The sequence below is a fragment of the Rhododendron vialii genome, chromosome 5a (genome assembly GCF_030253575.1).
Source record: "Rhododendron vialii isolate Sample 1 chromosome 5a, ASM3025357v1".
NCBI lineage: Eukaryota > Viridiplantae > Streptophyta > Magnoliopsida > Ericales > Ericaceae > Rhododendron > Rhododendron vialii.
In genome coordinates this window covers 26,144,565-26,170,356 of record NC_080561.1, presented here as the reverse complement: position 1 = coordinate 26,170,356, position 25,792 = coordinate 26,144,565, and the positions used below count along the sequence as shown (strand labels likewise).

General features: G+C 39.6%; 1 protein-coding gene across 1 annotated transcript in view; it reads right to left on the bottom strand.

Moving 5' to 3' along the window:
• The window catches only part of LOC131327741 (auxin transport protein BIG-like), a 38,051-nt gene extending 14,168 nt beyond the window's left edge, over positions 1-23,883 (bottom strand). Inside the window, 21 exon segments of the mRNA XM_058360877.1 lie at positions 9-234; positions 3,392-4,289; positions 12,295-12,374; positions 12,377-12,604; positions 12,607-12,756; positions 12,759-12,991; positions 12,993-13,608; positions 14,242-14,986; positions 14,988-15,367; positions 15,412-15,477; positions 16,629-16,724; positions 17,089-17,169; positions 17,450-17,501; positions 17,620-17,677; positions 18,873-19,020; positions 19,601-19,736; positions 19,846-19,950; positions 20,049-20,182; positions 20,409-20,625; positions 20,732-20,943; positions 23,766-23,883. Coding sequence (XP_058216860.1) covers positions 9-234; positions 3,392-4,289; positions 12,295-12,374; positions 12,377-12,604; positions 12,607-12,756; positions 12,759-12,991; positions 12,993-13,608; positions 14,242-14,986; positions 14,988-15,367; positions 15,412-15,477; positions 16,629-16,724; positions 17,089-17,169; positions 17,450-17,501; positions 17,620-17,677; positions 18,873-19,020; positions 19,601-19,736; positions 19,846-19,950; positions 20,049-20,182; positions 20,409-20,625; positions 20,732-20,943; positions 23,766-23,883 — 4,979 coding nt within the window.
• Between the last annotated feature and the right edge of the window lie 1,909 nt (positions 23,884-25,792).

Below are 25,792 nucleotides of genomic sequence, written 5' to 3'. Positions count from 1 at the left end.
ATAGATACCTGCAGGATGTCTAAACGGCCTCATTGGAGAACAGAAGTTTCTCAATAATGAAACAGCAGGGGCAACAGATATCTCTCCTGGATCCTTCCCATGCAAAAGCAAGGCACTCAGCATAACAATAAATTAACTCCACAGAGGATATAACGATGTTGTTCATAGTTTGTGTGTCAGATTGCTCTATGTCCAACATTCCCCACAATACTTGCATTAACCCATCTACCACTTCTGAACTTGCATAAGGCGACCAGATTACCAACACAAAGCAGATAACTTAGTACATACTGTATATACTTAACATGCAGAAGTAAATGTTGACCTTTCTGATTTTAACATTGTGACGACATAGAGCATTCCAAATTTCAAACCTGGATAGCCACATATTATTCCCTTCCAACCCCAACGGCGGCTTTCAGGAAAAGCCAAATTGAGCAGGGGCAGGTTATGCATTCATTATCCAGACCTAACTAGGGTTCAGAGTCTTTAGAATAAAAATTATCAACAACTTTGTTCAACTATCTTCCTATTCCATCTACAAGACATCAACAAGTAATAAGATATTACCATCTTCTAAGAAAAACTTAGATTAAATGTGGTCCATATTCAAGTAGCATGGCATAAAAGCCGTCCGCATACCCAAGAAGTTCAACCAACAAGTAAAAAGATAAATGCCAGGAGGATTGAAGGCGATTCCTCATATTGGAGCCTTCTGCATTCAAATAATAATAAGAACCCAAACGAGCAAACTAAGCCTCATACTATTGCGAGTGTTTGAACACGAAAGTTCTTCTGTTGTTTGGATAAGGCAAGTTCTATTCCAGCCTTTCCACTCCAAGTCATTGCAAAAAAAATTCTTCCCCTTTTGGATAATTAAGAAGGTTATCCCAGCCTTCACGAACGGGGCTTCAGCACAAGGTCTTCTTTTTTCTGAGCATTTCCCAACTTATTTTATCCTGGGCCTTCTGACAATGATACTTCTTTTAATGGCTGTCCATTTCGCAAGGACTCCATTTTGGGCCTTTAAGACAAGGAGTGCAGGCCTTAAGCCGGCCTTGGGTCCCATTCAAGCAGACTATTACAGGTTGCCAACTTGCCATAAAGCAACAGTCACATATACTATAATTTAGTTGTTACAGCCATTCATGCATGCAGACTTCTAGCGGTTGAACTAAAGCACCAATTAGACATACTTAGAGCCAACTGCCTCTAGTTGTAAAGCTTAATGTCAAGACTTTCAGACCAACTCATCAATTATCACTATAACGCTTCTGGAATGACTATGGCAGATTGGTATGAAGTTCACAAACACGAAACAAGCAATCATGACAAGGCAAGGAATAGGAACTTCACTCTTTTCAGTAAAACTCAACAGCAAAAGCTAGCTATTGAGGTGAGGGGTGTCCTCACACTTGCAAATTACACATCACTTCCACAATAGGACGTTCCGCAAGGTTTTCGTCGTGTCTTGGTAACATAGCTACAGAACAAGATACTTAACATGGTGGTACCTAATAGAATAACCATGGCTGACACAGTTGGAAAACCCGTCGAGACTATAATTATAAATGGAAACACAGTTCTACGTAGGCTCAACTAATCCTTATCAACCAGTGAGTTGCCAAAATGGGACACAACAAAAGACATCTCTCAAGTAAGCCTTATGAGAACTACTCAACATTAGGTACACCAGAGGCCGGCAAGTCTAATTTTGGCCAAATTTGATCAAACAAATATTAAGTGGGAAGCTATTGGGCAAAATTTTCCAAAATTCGACTTGCACATGCATCGCATGTGGCCCGGCCTCTAGTTTTACGACGTATACACGGAATTTGTTCTTCCTCAAACTTAGCGTACTTCGAAAAATCATACTGTAATTGGGAAAAAAAAAGACTCAGCCTCTCTCTGTAAACTAAATTTTCTGACTCCTTTTTTAACTCATTTGGAAATTTGTTATTCACTGCAAAAAAAAAAAAAATGCCAATACAAAAACTGACCTTACCGCTACCTTCCCCCGTACCATTTTATGTGTAGCATAATTGCTCAAACAATTGTCAATGGAAAAGAAAAAAGGAAGCATGAATTAGATTAAGTAAAAGAAGTAGAAAAAGTGGAAGACTAGTTGGAAGGAGTACAAAAGGATGAAAGTGACACGTGAGTTCAATGGGAAGCCACTTGTAAACTGATAGTGTAAATACAAAAACGAACGAAAAGTAAAAACACAAAGGCTAGTATTGTACCTGAGTAAAAGAAGAATTCACAGAATTGCATTGTGTTTTTTATTTGTTTCCGTATTGAAGGAGTTTCAGAACTTGGGGAGAAGAAAAGAGAAAGGTGTGCGGTTTGTGGAGTAGGACATGTAGTGGGGTGGTAACTGTTTTCGGGTGGTTTCTTGGTGTTGAAATGTCTAATATATCCCACAGTAAACTGTTTTGTATTGTGATTTTATTTTTTTAGAGGGCATTTATGGAAAAGGAAAATACATGACATGGCTTCAAAAAAGGGGGACACCAAAGTGGTGCTCTCCCTTTATATAGTAGAATAGATAGATGGTATCATACTACAGAAGAGAGTAAACTTCATCCTACTATTCATCAATGAATGGCATCTTGCCATGGCACAAATCCGACCACAAAGTCAAACAGATTTGTGGTACGCTTACTAACTCCTTTAAGAACAATATACCATCTGAACAAGTGAAGATTGCCATTTCATAAGGATAAATATTACCATCAAAGTTGCAAATATATGACGAGGGATGGATGTGCTCATTGTCAATCAAAATAAAACTATTTACCATAAACAGCAGCTTGTAACTATTACCATGAAATGGGAGGGCTGGATGCACCTAGTCAGCACATGAATCGTGCAAGATGCAGTTAAAATGACGACACAAAAATCAAATCAGAGAAGACCTGTCAGTCCTTACTCACCCAGTGAGGTCAGACTAGTCATGACCAGGGCGCAGAACAAAGTCCTGTCCTTCAAAAAAAGATTCGAAATATGCACTTGTATAAGTAGTACTACCTTGAATTCACCTTCACAAAAGCAAAAGGCGCGCCCCCCCCCCCCCCCCCCCCCCCCCCCCCCTTTCTCCTTTCTCCTTTACCCCAACCCAACCATAAAGACAAAAGAATATCAGCAAGGAAGCAACAAGTGTGGGTAAAGGGGGCCAGGGAAGAAACAGAGTCCTCAAAACCCACCAATGCACAACGAGGAGCACCACAACATAAAGAAAGGCCATTGAACAACAAACCATCGAAATTTCGACATGAAGCATCATGGTTACAAAAACGTTAACTTACATTAAAAAAACATATTGAGTCGAGCAGCAAAGTCAAGCACAAGTACAAATGAAAATTATGACTAAGGATATGTGCAACATTACCATTTGTTTCCAGAAAGGCGGCCAAGTTTGACCGGCGGTTCAATGCAAACCTAGAAACTGCGTGCATTTGGGCGGTGAGATCTTCAATAATCCACCCTGCTGTGGTACAACCAACTCCCAGCCTTGAAGTCAGAATGATGGTGGATTTCACCACTCCAAGAAGGCACAATGTGTTAAGAAGTATAGAGATTATGTATGAAAGAACAAAAGTAAATGTTCTAAAAAGAGAAAGGTAAGGATTGGGAACATAAAACAAGGAGAAGTATGAACAGGTAATTACTTGGAGATTCAAATCCGTTTTAGGGAACACAGCCTGCAAGACACGGCAAGCAGCAGCCTGCAACAAAGGCTCCTTATCACTTTCAAATATTGTTTCTAACAACTGATTGCACTTTAGCTTGCTCAGCTCCAGCTTTACATCGTCAACCTTTGAGTATCCTTGTGACCTACACAGTGAATAGAACCTAGACAAAAGCTTAAGGCCATCTGCAACCACTTGCTCCTGAACTGGAGCAGATTGCGTGATACAACACCTTTTCCTTGATCCTGCAGCTGAGGAATTACAACCAAGAGCACAAGCTTCCATATCCAATACTGAGTCCATCTTCTCCTTCCAGCCAAATTCATCCTTAGCTCGACCATAAACTTCTAACGAGTTTATTCTCGGTAATGTGGAGCCATTAAAGGTCGGTCCAACCGAAATTGTATATTCTTCATCAGCAAGAAGTGATTAAGCCACTGTGAATGGAATGTCATACCAAGACCGCATGCCCTCGTCTAATTTTATCACTCTCTGGAAAATAGTAATCTCAGAAGGGATATCGTTTCCTGATGTATTTCCCACATGGACACGAAAACCAACCATGACTATGTCGGGATTGGAATTTGAAACAGTGATCTGAGAAAACAAAAACCAAAGAAGAATTAAACAAGAAACACCAAATTTTAAAAAAAAAATTACTACCGAGAAAAGATGTTTAAATTATCCACCATAGTAATCTGCGAAAATACGATGACTAGTAATAATTAGAGAAGTTTATATCAAAGATAACATTGTTGTTGGAATCACATCATATCCGGCTTGATAGTTGACCCGGATTCTTAGGGATTTGATTGATATGCAATCCCGTAATATTAGTCCTAATTGATATGCAATCCCATAATATTTTTCATTTGATTTTATTTTCTTTCCTTTTATGTTTCATTCTCTTGGGTATATATACCCCTCTCTTGTAAATACGTTTATTAAGATTTCAATATATAATTCTTCTCTTTTTCTAGTTGGCATCAGAGCCGACCTCTCCACGCTGCTGCCCTAGTTTCTCCACCAGTTGCTCTTTTGACAGCAACCTAGGGTTTTCTTCTCTATTTGATTGTTGTGATCCGTTTAGGTCACAGTTGGTCACATGTGTGACTTGTTGATGTTGTTGAAAGGCCTTGTGTGCCCTTTCTATTCTACTTTTCTTGGGCTAACAGATTAGTGTGTAGCCCGCTTTCTTTATCACCACCAGGTTTATTGTCTTTATTTTTGTGCTGCCTTCACAATGACTGATGGAAGTAAAAACACTGGTGGTGGGGAGTCATCAGTTGGTGCGTCTGTAATCAAGCCTGAGTTGTCTCCGCCTATGCCTGGTGGTAAGGTTGTTAAGTGTGTTATTGAATGGCAGAAATTTTGCTGTTTGGTCTCGATCTTTTCGTCTCTTTGTGGGGGGGCACAGCAAGATGCCCTGGCTCTTGGGTAAAATGTCTTGTACCACTGATGGTGAACCCAAAGTAGAACAATGGGATACTACTGATAATTGGATTATTCTTGGGTGGTTCTTTAGCTCTATGGAACCGTCTATTTTCAACATGTTTATGTATCATGAGACGACAGACAGCCTTTGGAAAGCTTTGACAAAAATGTATGCTCATTCTCATAACGAAGCTCGTATATTTGAGTTACATCAGGAGATCTCCCGTGCATCTCAGGAGAGTTTGGGTTTGTCTGTGTCAGAATTCTTTGGATACTTGCAGGTGCGGTGGGATGAGTTAGCCCAGTATGATCCAGTTAGTGATTTCGAGGCAACAGCAGATGTTGCCGTGAAAAGGATGGATCGTCTTCACACTTATTTCTTTCTTATAGGTCTCAAGACAGATTTTGAAAACCTTTGTGGTCAGATTCTCAATACTTCACCACTGCCATCTCTTTTGGATACTTTTGCTATTGTGGATGGTGATAAGCATAGGCGTCTTATTTCTACTCATACCCCATCACCAGCTGTTGGGGCTGTATCTGATCAGATGGCATTTGCCGCTTCTTCGAGTTTTCGTCCTACTGGGGGTAAGAAAACTTGCCATCATTGTGGAGATCCCGGACATATTACAGACACCTGCTGGAAACTTCACCCAGAGTTAAAAACTCAGTTCAAGAAAAAGTTTGGACCCCCAGCCAGAGTTGCAGCCACTGTCGAGGCCTCTAATTCTCATCCTTCAGTTGTTGCTGAACTTCAGGCTCAGGTAGCAATGTTAATGTCTCAGAGGCCCACATCTATTCCGGCTCTTATGCCTTCCACAACTACTACTACCACTTTGGCCTCAGGTACTCCCACTACATTTCATGCTCGCTATGGAACTCCCTCATGGGTTCTAGACTCTGGTGCTAATGACCATATGACGGGTGAGTTATCCTTATTTTCTACTCCTTTGGCTTCCAATCAAACTTCTGTGTGTTTGGCTGACGGATCAGTTAATACCATAAGTAGTAAGGGGGACGTTAGAATCTCCTATGATATTACTCTATCGTCAGTCCTTTATGTTCCTCAATTAGCCTTCAATCTTTTGTCGGTCAGTCGTCTCGCAAAATTCTTTAATTGTGTTGTCAGCTTCTTATCCGATTGTTGTCTTTTGCAGGACCGGAGTTCGAAGAGGATTTTTGGCAAAGGATATGAGCGTGATGGACTATACTACTTTGGTGACCCCCCTATCCTGTGTTACAAGCTACCACCTCTGCTGTGTTTGATTTTCCTATTTTTGTTTCTTCTAAAGACTTATCAATGTGGCATGCTCGATTGGGGCATGTTAACTTTCAGTATTTATGCTTAATGTTTCCAATTTTTTCCTCTGCTTGTCAAGAATTTAAGTTTAAATGTGAAGTATGTGAGCTTTCCAAACAATGTCATAAGCCTTATATTCCTCGAATGCATCGTGCTCCAGCTGTTTTTGATTTAATTCATTCTGATGTATAGAGGCCTTCTCCTATAATTGCTCTCTCTGGTCATCGGTATTATGTTACATTTATTGATGACTTTTCCTGGTGCACTTGGGTTTATCTTCTAAAGAAAAAATTCGAAGTGTTTGAAATTTTTTGCCAATTCCTTTCCATGATTAAAACTTAGTTCAATATTGTGGTTCGGAGTTTGAGGTCAGATAATGGGTGGGGGGGGGGGAATATGTGACAAGTGACCTTGTTTCTCACTTGAACAAACATAGTATTCTCCAGCAACTCACCTGTCCCCATACCCCGGAACATAATGGTGTTGCTGAACGAAAAAACCGTCATCTTATGGGTGTCACGAGATGCCTTCTCCAAGGCATGTATGTTCCCAAACTCTTCTGGCATATGGAGGTTCTTACTGCTACTTACTTGATTAATCGTGTTCCTAGTCGGATTTTGGGTGGAAAATCTCCTCTTTCTATTCTTCAGCCCGAAAAACCCTTATTCTCTATCCCTCCTTAGGTGTTTGGTTGTGTTTGCTTTGTTCAGAATGGGAGTCCTTCTCGAACAAAATTGGATAACAATTCCATTAGGTGTGCATTCATGGGTTATTCCTCTACGTCTAAAAGATATCGGTGTTATGATCCTTCTTCTCGTAGAATTTTAATTTCTCTCAATGTGACTTTTTGGGAGGATACTCCTTTCTTTGTCAATCAAACTTCTGTTAAATTCTCCTCCCCTACAGTTCCTAGTGAGGATGTGCCCAATCCTATTCCTATTCTCGATACTGTGAGTCCTGTTCCTATTCTCGATACTGTGGATACTCTTGTTACAGGTACACCAGAGCTTGTGTATAGTCGTCGCCCACATATCCTTGAGCAAGAATCCCCTTTGAATGAAGGTACTGTGCCTCCTCCACCTATTCTCTCCTCCCCTTCCCGGCAGTACCCCACTAGAGACCGTCGACCCCCTGACCGTTTTTCATTTTCTTCATCTACTAATCACCCAATTGAGCATCATATTTCGTATAGTGCACTGTCCGTCCCTTTTCAGGCTTTCATTGGGAAGCTTGATTCTATTTCCATTCCTTGGTCTATCGGGGAGGCTATGTTGAGTCCCCATTGGGTGGCTGCTATGCAAGATGAAATGGGTGCCTTACAGAAAAATCATACTTGGGATTTAGTGGCTCTTCCTAAAGGGGAGAAAACAGTTGGGTGCAAATGGGTGTTTGCTGTGAAACAGAAAGCTGATGGTTCTGTTGATAGGTATAAAGCTCGGCTAGTTGCTAAGGGTTACTCAAGTTCCAGGGAAGGACTTCACTGCCACCTTTGCTCCAATGGCAAAACTCACTACAATTCGCTTGCTTATCTCCCTTGCCGCGTCTTATTCGTGACCTTTACACCAAATGGATGTTAATAATGCTTTTCTGAATGGGGATTTAGATGAGGTCATTTATACGGAACACCCCCCCCCCCCCCCCCCCCCCCCCGGATTTTCAAGCTGAGGGGGCATATTCTGGCAAAGTGTGTCGTTTACAAAAATCTCTGCATGGGTTGAAGCAATCGGTTCAGTGATGTAGTACTTGCACTGAACTTTTCAAGATGTCATTCTAACCACACTTGCTTCATCCGAAGCAATTCCCAAGGAGAGTGTGTGATTCTGTCTGTATATGTGGATGATATTATTTTGACAGGGGATGACAGGTCAGGGATTGTACAAGTAAAGAAGAACCTTAGCTCAATTTTTGATGTTAAGGATTTGGGAGACTTAAAATACTTTTTGGGCATAGAAGTTGCTCACTCTAGGCATGGGATTTCCCTTTCACAACGGAAATATTCTCTCGATCTCTTGAGAGATACTGGGATGACAAGCTGTAGGCCTGCATCCACTCCTATCCCAAACGTAAAATTATCCGCTGAATCTGGTGATCTTTTACTGGATACGTCAATGTATCAACGGCTAGTTGGGAGACTCATCTACCTAACTAGCACTAGACCAGATCTGGCTTTTGCAGTGAGTTTGGTTAGCCAGTTTATGCATTCCCCCCGCACTTCTCATCTAGATGCTGTTTATCATATTCTGCGGTACTTGAAGTCATGTCCTGGTCTTAGTCTGTTCTATGATTCAAAAAATTCACCGATGCTGACTATGCTGGGTCCATGACAAATAAGAGGTCCACATCTGGTTTTTGCTCATTCTATGGGAACAATCGTCTCTCTTGGAAAAGTAAAAAACAATCTGTGGTTTCTCGATCTTCTGCTGAGGCAGAATACAGGGCAATGGCCCAGGGATCCTATGAAATCTTGTGGCTTCACTCCATTCTTGCAGAATTGGGGTTTCCTGCATGTATGCCCTCCACACTGTACTGTGATAACAAGTCAGCTATTATGTAGGCCTCTGATTCAGTCCTCCATGAAAGAACAAAGTATATTGAAGTTGATATTCATTTCATTAGAGAAAAAGTGAGATCAGGAATTATTGTTACTAAGTTTCTTTCATCTGCTGAACAGGTTGTTGATGCTCTTACCAAACCAATAGGGCCATCATCTCTTCTCAAGACCACTCTTCGCAAGCTGGGCATGATCGATATCTTTGCTCCAGCTTGAGGGGGAGTGTTGGAATCACATCATATCCGGCTTGATCGTTGGCCCGGATTCTTAGGGATTTGATTGATATGCAATCCCATAATATTAGTCCTAATTGATATGCAATCCCATAATATTAGTCATTTGATTTTATTTTCTTTCCTTTTATGTTTCATTCTCTTGGGTATATATACCCCTTTCTTGTAAATATGTTTATTAAGATTTCAATATATAATTCTTCTCTTTTTCTAGTATTGTAAACTTGATGTACATGCAAGTATGTTATCAAATGTTAAAGGGTGGACACGCTATGCATACCCTCACTTCATTTTATATCTGCCTACAAAGAACTAGTTAACTGTAACAACTCTAGACAACCCAACTTAATTACTCTAGGAAAATGTAAAACTCAATAGCGAGCAAAGATTATGGTGAAGTGAGTGGACGAAACTCGCAAGAGAGGTCTTCTCATAGAATTATGGGTAGAAAGAGGCATAAACGAGATAGCTTTCAATGAATGATTTAGAGCTTTTATTTATTGTGATACCATCAACCAAACGACACAGTCAAAACCTAAGGCAATTAGAGAGAAGAAATTTAACTCATCTCGTATCTTCACCCAATGTTCTAAATGGCGCTTGGCACTAGTAGGGCGGAGACCCACCTCCAAGCGCCAAGCCGCTTAGGCGGCGCAAAGCAATTCGCCGTTTTTTTTTTTTTTTTTAACAAACCATTAACCAATCAAACTATATTCTATGTATCCATAATGCAAGTTCAAAGTTCTACATAACCATAATGCAAAGTTTAATGTACAAACCCAAATGAATTAAAGTAGTAGCAACTAGCAAATAAGTTGAATAAGACAATAAGTAGAAATAAACGAGATCGGAGATCCCTAATGCCAAGTTCAAAGTTCATCTCCTTCCTTTAACTCTTCTCCTCCATACCCTTCCAAAACTTGATCTCCATTAGTTTAATACTATACATTTTAGGCCGCCAAAGGCCTCCAAAGACGCCGATGACGCCGCCAAGCCCCGCCAAGGCCGCCGAGACCCCCATGGCCGCCAAGGCTGCCTAGGCGGCCACCAAACCTCCCTAGGCGCCAAATCAAACGCCAAGGGGTATTGGCGTGGCGGCAGAGCACCTCCAAGCGCCTAGGCATCACTGTCTTCACCTCACACCAGGGGGCACACGTTTTCAACATGGTACACTGGTAGTCTTAATGCACGATAAGTAGTGGACTCGCCAGGAAGTCCATTCTGCATTAGTTGGTAGTCACTAGTTGTGCCCCTAATAGCTTAAACTTTTTGGACAATTGGTAACTTATCATGGCATCATAACTTACATTGGGAGAGGTCTTGGTTCAAGTCTCTCCCTTTGCATTTGTTCCTCGTTCACATTTTGCTTCTCCCCTTGATATTATGTTCCGCTCTATCTATGGATGTTTGCATCTCCACGTGCAAGATAAGGTTGCACATGAGGGAGGGTGTTGAATAGTTTAACACTTCAATTAAAATTGTTAGACCCACTTCCTAATAGCTCAAGCTTTGGTACAACTGGTAACTTAACAGAACACTATTCTAACGCAAGCCAAATTAAATAGATGTAAAACAAGCTACAAGAACGGCTCGTGATGGGCTTGATTGAAGCTCGTTAACTTCTCAAGCCAAGCTTGACCAACCGCTACCTGACTCCACTCTCTCGTTTAGTTCATCGATCCTTTCTTGTCATCCTATTTGCTCTTCAAGTTACAATCAGATTATCTTCCAGTGTTTTTTTAAAGCCCGGGGCAAATCGAAGCACCAAGGACCCCTGGAGCCTAAGCGATGAAGCGTGCTCTTAAAAATTGAATGAGTATGATTGAACACAAAGATTATTGTAAGTGGATACAGAAGCGCCCTCTTCATGCGCCTTGCGATTAGCCCTGAGGCGCATGCTATACACACTTTGCCACCCTCGCCTCGCTTCAGCATATTGATGCACATGAACTGCGCCTCGCTTTGCTTCGCACTTAGGCAAGCTTTTTAAACACTGCCACACTGGTCACTTCAATTCCGAGTTGAGTTTTGTTCACCCTCCACTTAAGAGGGTGAACATTACCCTCCTTCCTATTGGTTGAAATGATGTGGACCCTACCACAAAGTGATGTCATGCTTACCAAAAAGTGTATTGCATGATAAGCATGACATCACTTTGTGGTGGGGTCCGCACCATTTCAACCAATGAGAGAGAGGGTAATGTTCACCCTCTTTTAAGGAGGGTGAACAAAATTGCACTCCTTCAATTCCACATCCAACAACACCAAGAGTTTACTATGTACCATTAGGCCGATTTAATAATCACCACGAACATCAATGACACAAGTCATGTTCTAAAGTAGTCCAAAACCAAACCATCAACAGCCCTACTAAATTCTTCTTTTGTCTATTTTGAAACATTCGATAGAAGACCAAAACTAGGAAACCATCTAAAGTCACTAATCATCCAAAAAGCTCAAGCTTTTAGAAAATGTGTCCTACAATCTAAATCAATTTGCCTAAAACATATCATAACCAATCTTCCGGATGGTATTGACACAGATAGGACATGGGACGCACCCAAACCTATCCGTCGGTATATAATTAAGTATTACTTCAGCAAGCAAACCCAAACTTTGTTACAAATCATGCAACTTCTCACAAGATTTTCCTCGCACCTTAAACCAAACTAAAAAGACATATCAGCCAGGATATTCACAAGAAATGTGGATAAGAGTTGACCTATGTTGAAGACCTAGCAATGCCGATGACTATATTTTTCTTTACTAAACAATTTCTAGTTTCCACATATGTCCAACTACTTTTAACAAGACAATCACAAGTGTAACAATATCTATAATCTAAATAGTTCGATAAGAAATAGTATGCGGTATCTAGAACTATTAATGAAATTACTGAAGGAAGCTTATGATCATGATACCAGTTAAGCATATGGTCATCCCAAAAAAGTGCCCTATCACATGCAATGAAATCATGGGGGATGATGACTGCTGCCAACAAGAAACCATAAAGACTAACAACAAAAAAATGATAGAAGCTGCAGTTACAATACAAATAGGTGGCTAAACCAGACAGCAACAGTACCTTAAATCCTGCAGGGGTGAGACTCTCTAAAAACCCATCCTCAGATGCTAAGCTTTGCTTAGCACCGTCCGAGTCACCATCCTGATGGCATCACCACTCAGTTTCACGTCTGCCGTGATGCATACTGTTTTCTCAAAAAAATCAAGTGGAAATTCCGGATTTAAACTAGCATAAGCTTTATTGCTAAGAATACCAGATCCCAGTCTCTTCACTTTTTCTGACATAGCAGCTGAACTAGCATCAACCCCAACAGGAACATGTGAGTATATCTGGAGACTGCCATCATCATGTAAAACAAGACAGCGGATTTGTCTTCGGATAATGGTTTGTATGCAGTTATCCCAACCAAAGGCGAGGTTGAACCCACTGAATGACGTAGGTTCTGTGCAAACATCTCGTTCTCCCCCAAGGAAACAGCAAGGGCAACATTGGACCTCAGAGTCGAGAAACAGACAATAATTCACTCCCAACAAGCAATTCCCTCTAGCGATGCAATCCAGCTTGTCGCAGCTTACCATCATGCTCATCCTCATATATTGCAAATATCTCAGTAAGAGAAGTTGCATCAGGATTTAACCGGCCAACCAATGTGCTTCCATCTTGGTAAGATAACAAGAGTAGCTTATAAGTTGGTGAAGAGTACAGAGACGATCCCTTCACGAGCACATTTTTACCTACAATTTGAAACATTTCCTTTCATTGACAATTCTAGCCTGAATAAGCATCCAAGCTCTGAGAGAACAATAAAAACCATCCTTCCCTGGGTTGCCACAACAAGTGTTACATCCACAATCATGTCATCGGGCAATGTGAAGTAGTGCATGGGACTGATGTTGTCCTGAGAAAGATCATATATCTTGACAAACTGGTTGGTAACCACCATTAGCTGAACCTGTGATCCTGGAACCTAATCCATATGCCTGATATAAGACCCTTGCAAAGCAAGTTCAATCGCTAGGCGATCAGTTACCTCTCCACGAAGACTTACAGTAAGGACCTGGCAATCTTCATAGCCTGCTACAGCAAGATAATTCTCTACCACAGGGTTGAAGACAAGATGAACAATTTCAAATCGGACAACATTCTTAGAGAGGGGTTTCACATTAGCCTTGTCAGCTGTCACAGGTGCAACGGTTGCCTGCCCAATCAGCTGTCCAACATCAAATATGGCCACTTTGTAACCTTCACCAACAGCAAGTCGACCTTGAATGGTAACACTAAGCAAGGATTTCACAAGTGATCCACCAGCCAAATGAGATTTCAGCTCCTTGGCATTAGGATAATCCGCTTTTATCTTGAGGTCCAAGAGCATCTCTAGCCTTGATCTATTTCAAGACCCAAATTCAAAATTTGGGTAAAAACCACAAAAATCCCTCTCCAAACCCTTCCCCATTTTGGGTTTTACCCATTTTTTCCCCCAAATCTAAGACAACTTTTGCCTGAACCCATTTTTTGCAACGGCTAGTTATGGAGAGAGAGAGACCTTGCTGGAGCTTCTATATTTCGTCGAAGCCGGTCGACCTTTGCCGGAGTTGCTGAGTTGCCGACCATTGAAGCTTTCTTCGCTGGATTTGTCGTCTGATCTTCGCTTTGCTGGAGCTGTCTTCGTTGGAGATTTGTGCCGCCGGATCTTTGTTCATCGAAGCTTTGTGTTGCTTGAAGCTGGACGCCGATCATTGCTGGGAGGTGCAGACGAAGAAGATGTAGAAAGAGAAAGTGGTGGTTTTGATTGTGAGCAGACGAAGAAGAAGGTGGAGACACGATCTGTTTTGATTGGCTCTATTTACCATTCTGCCATTAAAAATTAAAAATATATATATTTGGGTAAATTTTGGGATTGATGATTGGAGATGTACCTGCCCAAAATGGGTTTTTATCCAAAATTTGACTCAAATTTTTTTTTTTTTTTTTTTTTTGGGTGGGGGTGGGCAATGGGTGAAGGCTCACTTTTATATGCCTTCCTCAATTGCAAAAGATCGACTCCGTAAGAAAGCACTTTATCTTCACCCAGTATAATGGTCTTACCTTTTGAAAGGTTGGAGTCCCTTCTGCAAGTTACAGAAGGCAACAACGAAGAGCAAAGTTCAAGCACCTGATTTTCAACTTCAAGATCTTTAAGAATCAACGGCATTGCATCTTGAACCTCTCTTGGAATAGATAACCTAATAGAGTTATCATTGTCCATAGGGACGTCTTCATCAAAATCTGAATCACTATCAGGAAGCTGATCTCCATCCTCAGTAAAGGGTAGAAAAGACTGAAAATTGGCAGAGCCACGAGTGGGCGCATTGTTACTAGCATTCAATTTCCGAGGCTTCCAGCACTGGCAACTACTACCTCTAACACCCCCAGCTCCACAATCACAAAAGAAGCGACTTGAGCGGGAGTATACATCACGATGACCACGATGACAAACTTTGGCACTCACAGAACAGCAGCCTTTTGACACAGTCAAATTGCATGTATAGCAAAAGTACCAGTGTTGTTCCATAAAATTGCTGCCACTGGGTGTAAATGTGAAAACTTTCGAAGCAAGAGCCCTATCACTGTTAGAATCATCTTCCTCATCCTTGTCCATGCTACCCACCTCACCATCTGATGTTCCATCATCCTCATCTTCATCCACAGAAGTTGCATCGCATTCAAGAGATGCGGATCCCCCTTCCTGATTAGCAGAAAGAACCAAGGTCTCCGGAACTTTTTCCTGAACTTGGAGATCGTGAGGCCATAATTCCCATACCAAAACTATTGCTGGACAAAGACTTCCCAAAAGATTTGTCAATGGTACTTTTATTCAATCCACAATCACTCAAAATGGCACCAAGAAAACCAAAGAGAAACTTCAGACCTTGAAGTTGATGCTCATCACCAGCCAGCCTCTTCATCAGCACCAAACACCGCTGCACAAGGGCCTTCATTGAAGTCTCACCTCTTGACAGTTGAGCAACAAAACTGAAACAGGATTTTGTTATCTGAGCATCAAATAGCAAAATTGCTTCCAACAAATAGTGATGTTCCACAAACTGCAAGTAACCATCTAATTTAGCACAGAAAAAGACACCAAAACAGTGAACTGAAACGCAAAAACATCAGCAACCATAATCATTCATCATTGACCACAAATTTCGGAGTCTCTGTTTCTGACATCAGTCTTCATGTCAGAATGCAAATCCATGTTCACAACTGAGATTCAATAACAACTAAATGCGTAGAACTTAGAAAATAATGAATTTTATATTGAAACCTACATAACATGCGACTCCATAACTGATTAACAAAAAGGGACACCAGTCTATCTTCTCCTATGACATTTATGGCATCAGCGATGTGAATATTAGGCTAAATTCAAGAAGTCACATACCGAAAATGGACCTACAAACTTCTTTTTTTCAAGTAGATCAAATTCCCCAAAGAAATGGGACAAGGGAATGGCACCCATATACAGAAATGCGGAAAAATAAAAAGGCCCTATACACTTCCATGACTAAACTTTAGCTCTTCTAAGTCCAAGAAGTAGGCAAATAGTCTAAACTCACAGCTATGGAAAATGCTAACAAAAGACTTGAAATCCTATACATTGGACATTTTGTGCCAAAAAAACAGGGAACTGAAACGCAAATGAGGTTTTCGACCTCTCCATTAACAAAAGAACCATACATACGGGTCCATAGCACATTAAACGATATTATTACATGTAGTAGCCAACACTTAATTACAAGCTCCTTAAAAAAAACAAAAGGCTCCATGGTCGTAGGCCTTACAAACCATATAATTTATGTGCTAAAAAAAAGTACCACACTAACAATTTATGTTCTATTTTTCACCCCGATGACAATATAGAAAACGCTTCGGAACCTTGAAAGCAATAAAAGGAAAACAATTCAAAACCTTTAAGACTCACTTACCGAGTCACCAGTAAGAGAAACCTCAGAGATCTTAATCAACTTTTAGCTCCTCGGCTTTTGAACAGCAAATTCAAGCTTGAAAAATGAGATCAAAATAGGCAGAGAGTTTCCTTCAGAAATATGTTATTCTGTCTATTCCATACATGTGTGCTTTAAGCCCAACGACTTGCCCTAGAATCAATGCTAAATAAAGGCAACACTCGAAAAGGCAGCATGAACGCTAAAGAACATGACCTTTACCAATAACGAGGCGACATCATGCGAAATTGAAACCTTAACAAATACAATGACCACCTTTAGGAAGTAATACGGTAAATTCCAGACCGAAATCGATCAACTTAGTTCTAATTATAGTTTGCACTTGTTCTTTTTTTGAGCACTTCAAAGATTATTCATTTTCAAAATACTACAAGAAAAATGTGGCTTTACCGGCACTTAACAAATGCCAGAAAAAGTGGTCAAAAATGCCGGTAATAGTTTTACCGGCATTAGTACCACCTTTACCGGCATTTTTAGAAATATCGTCTAGAAAAGTGTCGGTAATGCCAAAAAAAGCCGGTAAAGATGGAACAAATGCCAGTAAAGGTATGACGTTCTTAGCGACATGTTTACAAATGTTGGTAATAGTGCCACGTGCCACATAAGGGAGAAAAATACCACGTGTGCACCATGTGGCACCCACGTGGCCACCACATTAATATTTCTGGTTGTGTTATGGCCGGGAATAGAACCCCCAACCTCTTGGAAAAGAGTCCAACACTTAACCGTTGGGCTATTGTGAGTTTTGTGTTAGAATGCTGGTTTTTTTTTTTTTTTATAGTATATAAAACATTTGCCGGCGTTTTCTAATTACTTCGGGTAATAGTACTATTCAAGGCATTTGTTTTACCAGCGTTTAACCGCTCCCAATGGTGCTCCCACACTTCTATGATATCATCCGTTCCCCCGTCCTCGCTCCCGCTTCGTGTAACTAAGATATGGACTCAAAGTGAAATCATTTAAGTGATAAGATGCCATGTAGCTAACTACTTACATTACATCATGGAATTGTGGAAACTTTCTTCCATGCATTAAGCAAGCTAATCCATGTGGTAAACCTCAACCAACTAAAATTTCGCATATACTTTATCAAATAAGTAATCACATACATCGTACCCTACTTTTTAACACAGTTCAAGTGGACACATGCATGGACTCAAATAGCTTGTCATAATTTTTGGAATTTTCAAAATTTAGTTGAAATCTCAGACCTTCCAATAGTTCCAAAACTCCAACCACTCCCTGGAAAAGTTGCATTGTGGACTGACAAAATTAAGAAAATTTAGAACATCAAAACCATTATATAAATTTCAATGTGCATAGTTTAGAAACTACATGAGGTAATGCGGTCACGTTTAAAGTTCAGTGAGGTGATCCGCACAAGCCTCAAACACCAATAGGGTAGAGTGGAATTTATCCCCAAAAATAACATAAGATACCTAATATGAAAGTGAAAAATACGTACCATTTTCCCAACCAAAGCTTGCAATAGTGTCACAAAACTCTTCATGCAAAGAATGAGGGCACGCAACACGATAATTTTTTTTGCGGATGTAAGAAGCAATTTTGTGCATACGAAACGGCCATTGTTTCCATGACACAACATCTCTCTCATGTATTTTATCAAACCACCATGAAAAGATGAGGCTCAACGTATATTCTGCTTGAAAAAACTTCACAAAATAAAGGTTAACTTAGTCCATTTGGTTCTTCAAATACTGGATACTCCGAGTATCCATATTCCAATATGAAGATCTCTATGAAACATGAGAACCCAAGTGAAAAAGCACGCAGAGTATGTATATTCTCAGATCTAAAAAGTGACGTCTGACCCTGTCCTACGTAAGAGACACACCTAAAGCATTAACCTCTCATATTGTGCATGCCTTGCAATTCTGTATCATATACATCATAAGTTCGATCCTTGACCTACCCAAAACAATTACACTTTCTAGAGAAAGAAGTATAACTACTCATTGAGTAGAATCAAACATCCAGCAAATTAAACCGAGAATAAGAAACCAAAACAAGCGGAAAAACCACACACAATTCAAAAGATTTTAACCTATGAAGTAATTGTTAAAACTCAGGCAGGCAGCAACAAAAGCACCAAGTCCCAACTATAGTTGCAAGAATATTGATGGCGTTAAACAAAACTAAGAAGTTGCAATTATGAGGTGGACACTTACTGACCTTGTCATCATCTTAGAGCAATTTATATGCTCTTGACCATGGCTTTGCTGCTACGCGAGCTGCAAATGAAATCGAATTATAAGACTGAAGGCATTCCTTTTCTTTGTGACAACTGACAAGTTCTAGTAATAACAACTACTGGTACTTTTCAAAAACTAAATTTGACTATCATCTCTTTATGACAATTTGAAATTATGAACGAAGAGAGTCAACAGACACAGAAACTGAGGGTGGTCAGCTAGAAAATTGAAGAATTTGAAAGGTTTGATAGTAGGTTTGGAAGTAGGGGTAAGAAAAACCACTGCTGGAGAATGATCAGATACCATGGAGTAGGAAAATGGGCATGAGAACAGCTGAACATTTTAATCCATGCTTCATTTGGTAGTTATAAAATGAAGTGAGTCTTGTTTGTTGGCCCAAGTGAAGTAGCAGCCTAAATACCTAAGATCCTCAAGTTCTAATTGGTTAATGAAGTCACTAAATTCATTCACATAGGGAGGCCAAGAAGCAGCACCCCCTACCTTCTCACATGGGAATCTAATGGCATTGAAATCTCCTAGAACAACCCAAGGAGATGTGACTGATGCTGCTGAATATCATGCCACAATTTTTGTCCATCAATATAGCAATTACTATCATAAACAAAAGAGGCAAAGAACTGAAAACTACCATCTTTGGCCTCCACATCAGTGGATGTATTGGTCCGATTGAGCTAGGACTTGTAAGGACAGAACTAGTGGATCCCAAAACACTAAAATGCTCCCCAATGGAGCCAATCTGTAATTATGCACAACTTTTCAATTAGGGAGCATGGATTTAGCACTGTTATCTATCCTAGATTCCTTAATCTTATGCTCAAGAAGCGCAACTAGAGATAGCTTATGGTGTTTCACAAATATGTTAACAGCTTTTTGTTTAATGGGGTCATTAAGACCCCTTATATTCGAGGAACCAAAATGCAGTGAAGAACTAGACATAAAAACAGAAGTATTTAGACTGAAAATAATTAATTCAGATGCTCAAAGCTTTTAAAGATAAAGAGTTAATGTTGACAAAATCCGCACCAAAAAGGGTAGGCTGAGCTGAAGTATTTAGGCTGAAATTGTTTACGGTTGTTGGAGCCCTTTGATTTGCTCCTGTTGCCACTAATATACCATTTTTTTTTGAACCTCTATACACCACTTTAACATCTGGAATTGAGGGGCCAAAAATGGGTGTATCACACCCATGAACTGCTTCCTCTTCCAATTCAGAACTGCGAGGGCTGTTGGGGCTATCTGGTTTGGTCTTGGTGTGATTGGATATCTTCACCCCTTAAACAATTTTGAATGGATCAAGGTCAATTTTAAACAATTTCTAATACCCCTTAAACAATTTCTGTAATTGGAGCAGCCACGACTGAATCAGCGATTACCTCTTCAATTGGACTGATCTCAGCAACAAGAATTTGAGGGGATGCATCAACTGTAGGGTCTAAGACAGATTGACTAGTAGAGGTGTTAGGGTCACTCACATTTACCTGAGCAACAAGACCAGCATTGACCTGGTCTTTGCCCTTCCACTCTACTTGCCATGTTTCCTTGATGGGTTTTGAGGTGGATTGTTTGGTGCATGAACCTTGATGGTGCCCGAATACCTTGCAAATTGAACAAATTGGTGGAAGCCATTGGTATTGTAGTGCCACCACCACACACATTCCCCATTGACTGTAATTTGAACATCATCTGGCAACTCGGTTCCAACATCTATTTCTACACATATACGAGCAAAATCAAGCCTATGTTGTTTCTCTGTTGCTTGATCCACATGAAGGGGTTTACCAATGGTACTTGCTATCTTGCTTTAACACTTCATTGTCCAAAACTCGAGTGGGAATTTAAGAATCTTAATCCAAGCAGGAATTTTAAGAGGGTTGGTACTTTGTGCTTAGATGCCAATTTTGTAGAACTAGGAATCTACGTGAAAAGAAATAAGGACCATCCTCCAATGCTTTCAACTTAGTAGCCTCGTACTTGAATTTGAACAAGAATCTCAATCCAATCTGTTCCACTGATAGGACATTATCCTTCAAAACTTTCCAAGACGTAGAGTTCAGTAACGTGAAGTTCATCTTGCCAACAAGGAAATGCCCAATAAGGCAATGATTCCAACTACCCTCATCTACATCTGTTTCATCAATATACACAGCAGCATGCTACCCATTTTGGAGTTCAGGATAGTATGCCAACTCGTTTTAGATGGGCCTTGAAGAGCGAAAGGGAGGCCCAGTTTCTGGTTTTATCTTGGAGACGAGCTGAAACCTGATTATGTTTGAGAGGGAGAGGGTGATTCTCTTCTTCACTGTAACCTAAGTTAGGATCCCATTCAACATAAGGGATGCCTCGAGCATTATGAAGGATATGAGGTTCAATCGTACCTTTCTTGTCAGATTGAGGATCTTGACCTACTTTTAACCCAGTAGGGCTTTTCAAATCGATTTTTAGGGATTTTAACTTACCGTTTGTATCTGAATCTGAAGTGCGATATTGTCAACAAAAATTGGCTAAAGTCAACCCCTTTTAACAAAGATTTAGACATTTAGTCCAAACAGCATGGCTAAATTTTTGCCAAAAAGACATCAACAAATTTAGACAAGCCAACAAAGAGGCGTACACACCTCTGCTATAAAATTCCAAGCCATTTCAGCATTTTTGCATGATTTCTTTGTTCTGTTGGATCATTTTTCAAGTGCAAAAAAAAAAAATTGAACGTTAAAAATACGTAAAGATACTTCCCAACACAATGCAGTTCTGACCTAAGCAGATAGATTTAGAGGTCCAAACCCAAATTTGCCCTACAACGGAAAAGAGATTCACTCCCGAGTTCCGACTAATTTATTGAAACACACACTAGAGAATTCTTCTAAGTAATTCAAAAAATAAACTCAACTTGAGTAAACAAAAATGCCCTTGTTCTATTGGTTGATAGCAAAAGAAGACCCCTCTAGTCTCTCGCCTGGACCAAGCACCAAAGACACTTTGTTTGGTTTACATCTTAGAGGGTTAAGTGGTAATAAGTGAAGAGAGATAGAGAGAAAGATTTATTAGAAACTGTGCCGAAAGTTAAAAGTTACTCTCAAAAAGTTAAACCAAACAGAGTGATTAAAAGTTGATTCTTCCAAGAGTGCCCTTCAACCAAACTCGGAAATTTAGCAAAGATTTTAATGTATTGCAAGAAAACTTATGAACAGAAATCTAAGATCCAATGATCCAAACTTGCCCAAGCAACCAACCCTAAAGATACTATAATGCCCTTGGTCGCTATCAACATACTATACAGATCCCTAATAAACAAGTGAGCTTTAATTTTCTAATCACAAATTTCTTTTACTAAAATGAAAATTATGGGCTTCTTCTCAGTACACACGATGCGTGTGCAAGTTGAATTTAATAGAATATGCACAATAGCTATACTCTCACTAGCGTTTGTGCCAGTTCGATGCACGGGATAAAAAAAATCATAGTGGTTTATTTTCGGTCCCGTGTATTGAATGGGCACAATGCTAGTTCATAAAAAAGAGATTCAAATATTTTTTACGGTCACATGTTTGATGCAAGCAAGCGCGTTAGTTGATAGTCATTCCATCCACGTGACGGTGCTCCCGTGCATTGAACGTGCACAAACGTAGTTGATAGTAAAAAAGACAATTTAATATTTTTTCCGGTCCCGTGTTCGATGGATATTAGCATTGGTCTCATTCTATAAACTGAAAGACATGTGGTGAAAAATGAATTTGGAGTACCACGTGATGGTGCCTAGAGGCATAGTATAATTCTCTCTCTCCCTCCCTCTCCCAAGTTTCCCCCTCCCCTCTCTCTCTTTCCCACTTCCCCACGTTTCTCTCCCACTCTTTAATTTCTATCAACAAAAAAATTCAGAAAACGTAGAAAATTAGAATTACGGGTTTGGATGCTTTAGCTGCTCAAACACATTTGCATAGGATATTGATAGATTGTTTGTTTGATCATATTTTCATAAAAATATACCTTGTTGATCTCAACCATGGCTGTACTTCACCTTTTGTGACCAAAGCAGTAACCCTTTGCATGTTGTTCTCTTAAGTCTCGACAAAATTCAACCAGGAATTTTCAACATGTAAGAAATGAAAAACAATCAACTCTTATTCACGTAATAATGCAGGGAGAGAGCTTACAGATCCATAAAGCTATTTCCATTAGTAGGGACTTCTATGCTTTTTGTTTCTTGGATTTTTCTTGTCATCGTCTCCATTTTGATACAAACTGTGTACTGCTTTGGGAGCATGGGGCTATTTTAGAATCTGAAACTGAAAGTTAAAGACGTGGAGTGTGTGGGTACTGGGTACTTTTATTTACTTTTTGTTTTTCCTTTCATGTCCTAATCGTTAGGGGCAAGAGAATTGATCTGACTCAGAATTAAGTTAGTTTCTGATGGACAATTTTGGAAATGAAAAATGTGACACAGCTTCAAAATTGGGAGACACCAAATTGTGCTCTCCCCTTATATATTATATATATTAAAATAGATAAAACTACGATCTTCGACACACACTAGAGGAGTGCTAGGGACAAAGAAAATAGGCAAAGAATTGACCCTTAAAGTGTACATGAACAACTCAGATTTAGTGTGCAGTGCATCTGAGCCGTTCATGTACACTTTAAGGGTCAATTCTTTGCCCATTTTCTCTGTACTAATAACAAACGAAAAACAGTTCAGTTTAGTTAGTATTTAGTAAGCCAACTCTCTCTCTCTCTCTCTCTCTCTCTCTCGCGAAGACCCTAAAGCCTAAACAATCAAAGCATGGGAAGCTTTGGTAAATCATATTGTAATCTTTGAGGAACACATTTCTCACAAACCAGAAATCAACAAGAAAATACCGACCTAAGACCAAACAACAAGTTAGAAATCCTTAAATCCTTATCAGCATAAAACATAAAACCAAAAAACAGAATCTTGACCAAGAGACATAAAAACAATTCTTTTTCTTTCAAAACACCAAATGACGACGAGTGTGTGTACAATGAGCTAAAGGAGTAGTGTTAATGTTTAGTAGTTTTAACCAATAAGAGAATTCTCTTACTTGATAGATTGTTCAAAACTGATCCCGAGTCATCCGTACTTTCCCATCCTCATTTTGAACTACCCTAGAATTAATACAACGAAGAACAAGAAACCTATTAGTATGGGAAGCTTTGGTAAATCATATTGAAATCCTAAATCTTTGAGGAACACATTTCTCACAAACCAGAAATCAACAAGAAAAATACCGACCTAAGACCAAACGACGAGTCTGGTAGCCTAAATATTCTAACTTACGCATACAAGAATGAGTTAATGTTAGGAGGTGCCAATAGCCCAAAAATGCTCTCCAAACGAAATCCAATAAGAAATTCAAAGTCTTCAGCACATCAAGAAACTTAGTGGAAGGGAACATCGTTTTGGTCTATCCCAATCCCTGCAACGGTAGAATAAGACAGCTGAACAGCCACAATCAAAGGAAAGAAATATTTTCAAACAAAAGAACAAAGCAAAGGACATGGAACTAGCCAACAATGAAGGTAGATAAGCCTCCGGAAGCTCAAGACCCACACTTGCAGCACCATTTCCAAGTACTTTTTTCATTTCCTCCAACTAGTGTAATGCTCGTGCTCCGCACGTTTTCACATGCTCATTGGTTTAATTGGCAATCAGGTAGATAATTTATGTATGTTTATGGTTGTTGTAGTGATGATAGTAGAGAAATAAACCTCATCATATTAACCACCCAAAAATTGCTATTTCGAAAGTAAAAAGAGAAGTATGCTGAATGTTGATTTGAAAATCAATGTCAATAACAGCAACCTCATATTATTCACTAAAAATGATATCAAAAGTCACTGATATTGACATTAACCACATAGAGGTTTACAGTACCTATAGGAAATATCCAAGAAGTTTTTGACAACGAAGTAATTCAAGACATTACCCACCCAAATGTAATCCATGCATCAACTGCTTTTAATTGACTGTCTTCTGTAGTTAAGTACAAGACATTCTCTACCAAGATCCCAGTAGATGAAGTACCGGTAAAAAGATATTGAACTTGATAAGCACAAGTATTACTTTCTGACAAACATCGTCTTTATTGTCCACAGAAGGTACTGTTGCACGAAAGTTTCGTGCTTGTTGATGATTTATTAGGGCTATAAATGTTCAGGTCAATTTCCTGTTTCACACAAAAAGGATACAAACATAATCCTAGATATCAACAACCATATGCATTCAAATAGCATCCTTGCAGCAAGAGGGCATAAACATGAAAATATATGTTTCACATGTATTTTACCGAATAACAGCCATCATGAAGGCACGTAAATGACAAAATGTGATTCCAGCTCATCAATGAACAAAAATATGTTCCTACCTGCAATGCTTAGACTCTAATTGTCTCTTTGCCTTTCTCACAAGTTCATCAAAGTAGAAAGCCTCCCTATCATATCTGTAAAATAAGAAAAAAAAGAGTAAATGAAGAACATTATGGCTTTGATGGAAGGGTGCAGAAATAAGAGATAAGTCATTGTTACAATTTTTTCCATGTTTCCTATAAGCTAGTGTGCTGCTGCTACTTATTTCTATTATCTCTTAAAGATCAAGTATGTTTTTATGGCTCAGATGAATAAAAATAGCATTTATGGACAAGACTTGCTGGATATAGGCTTCAATTACACTCCATTGGCCTTTAAAAACTCGAGCTGACTTAGTTCAGAGTTACTCATTTGCGACTTCAAACTTACTCAGAAAGATAGGTATCTAAGATTGAACTGAGCTTTCAGATTGAACGGCTTCCTCCATTGCCAACCAACGCTATTCGGAACAAAGAAATAAGAAATGCATAATGAATGATTTCTCATTTATTACAGAAAGCAACCCAAACAGCAAATAGATGCATAAATACCTCATCAGAGGTCAATCATCTTAGCTTATCACTAGCAATCTCTTCACACCGGACAGTGGCAACCATGACCTAACTATCCAAAAGTGAGAAATTAATCATATAAGTCAATAGTAAGAACTGTGTTGTGCAAACCAATGCTATTTATCAATCAAACTGCAATATTTATGCGAAACCTTGTGAGCAAGAAGGTCTAGGTCCCTATTTTCTTTTATATCTTTCCATATCTGCTGAGCACTGAAAGAAAATCCTGAGCTAGGGACAACACCTCTTCTATCCCCAGCAAGCCCTTGTGGAGCAATAGAATGGAAAAAACGCTGCCTCAGTTGAGCAACCTGTATAAGAGGACACAAAAGGCTACAAGCCTGTGAATCCCCCATAAAATCAGAAGTAACAACCATAGTACAACACT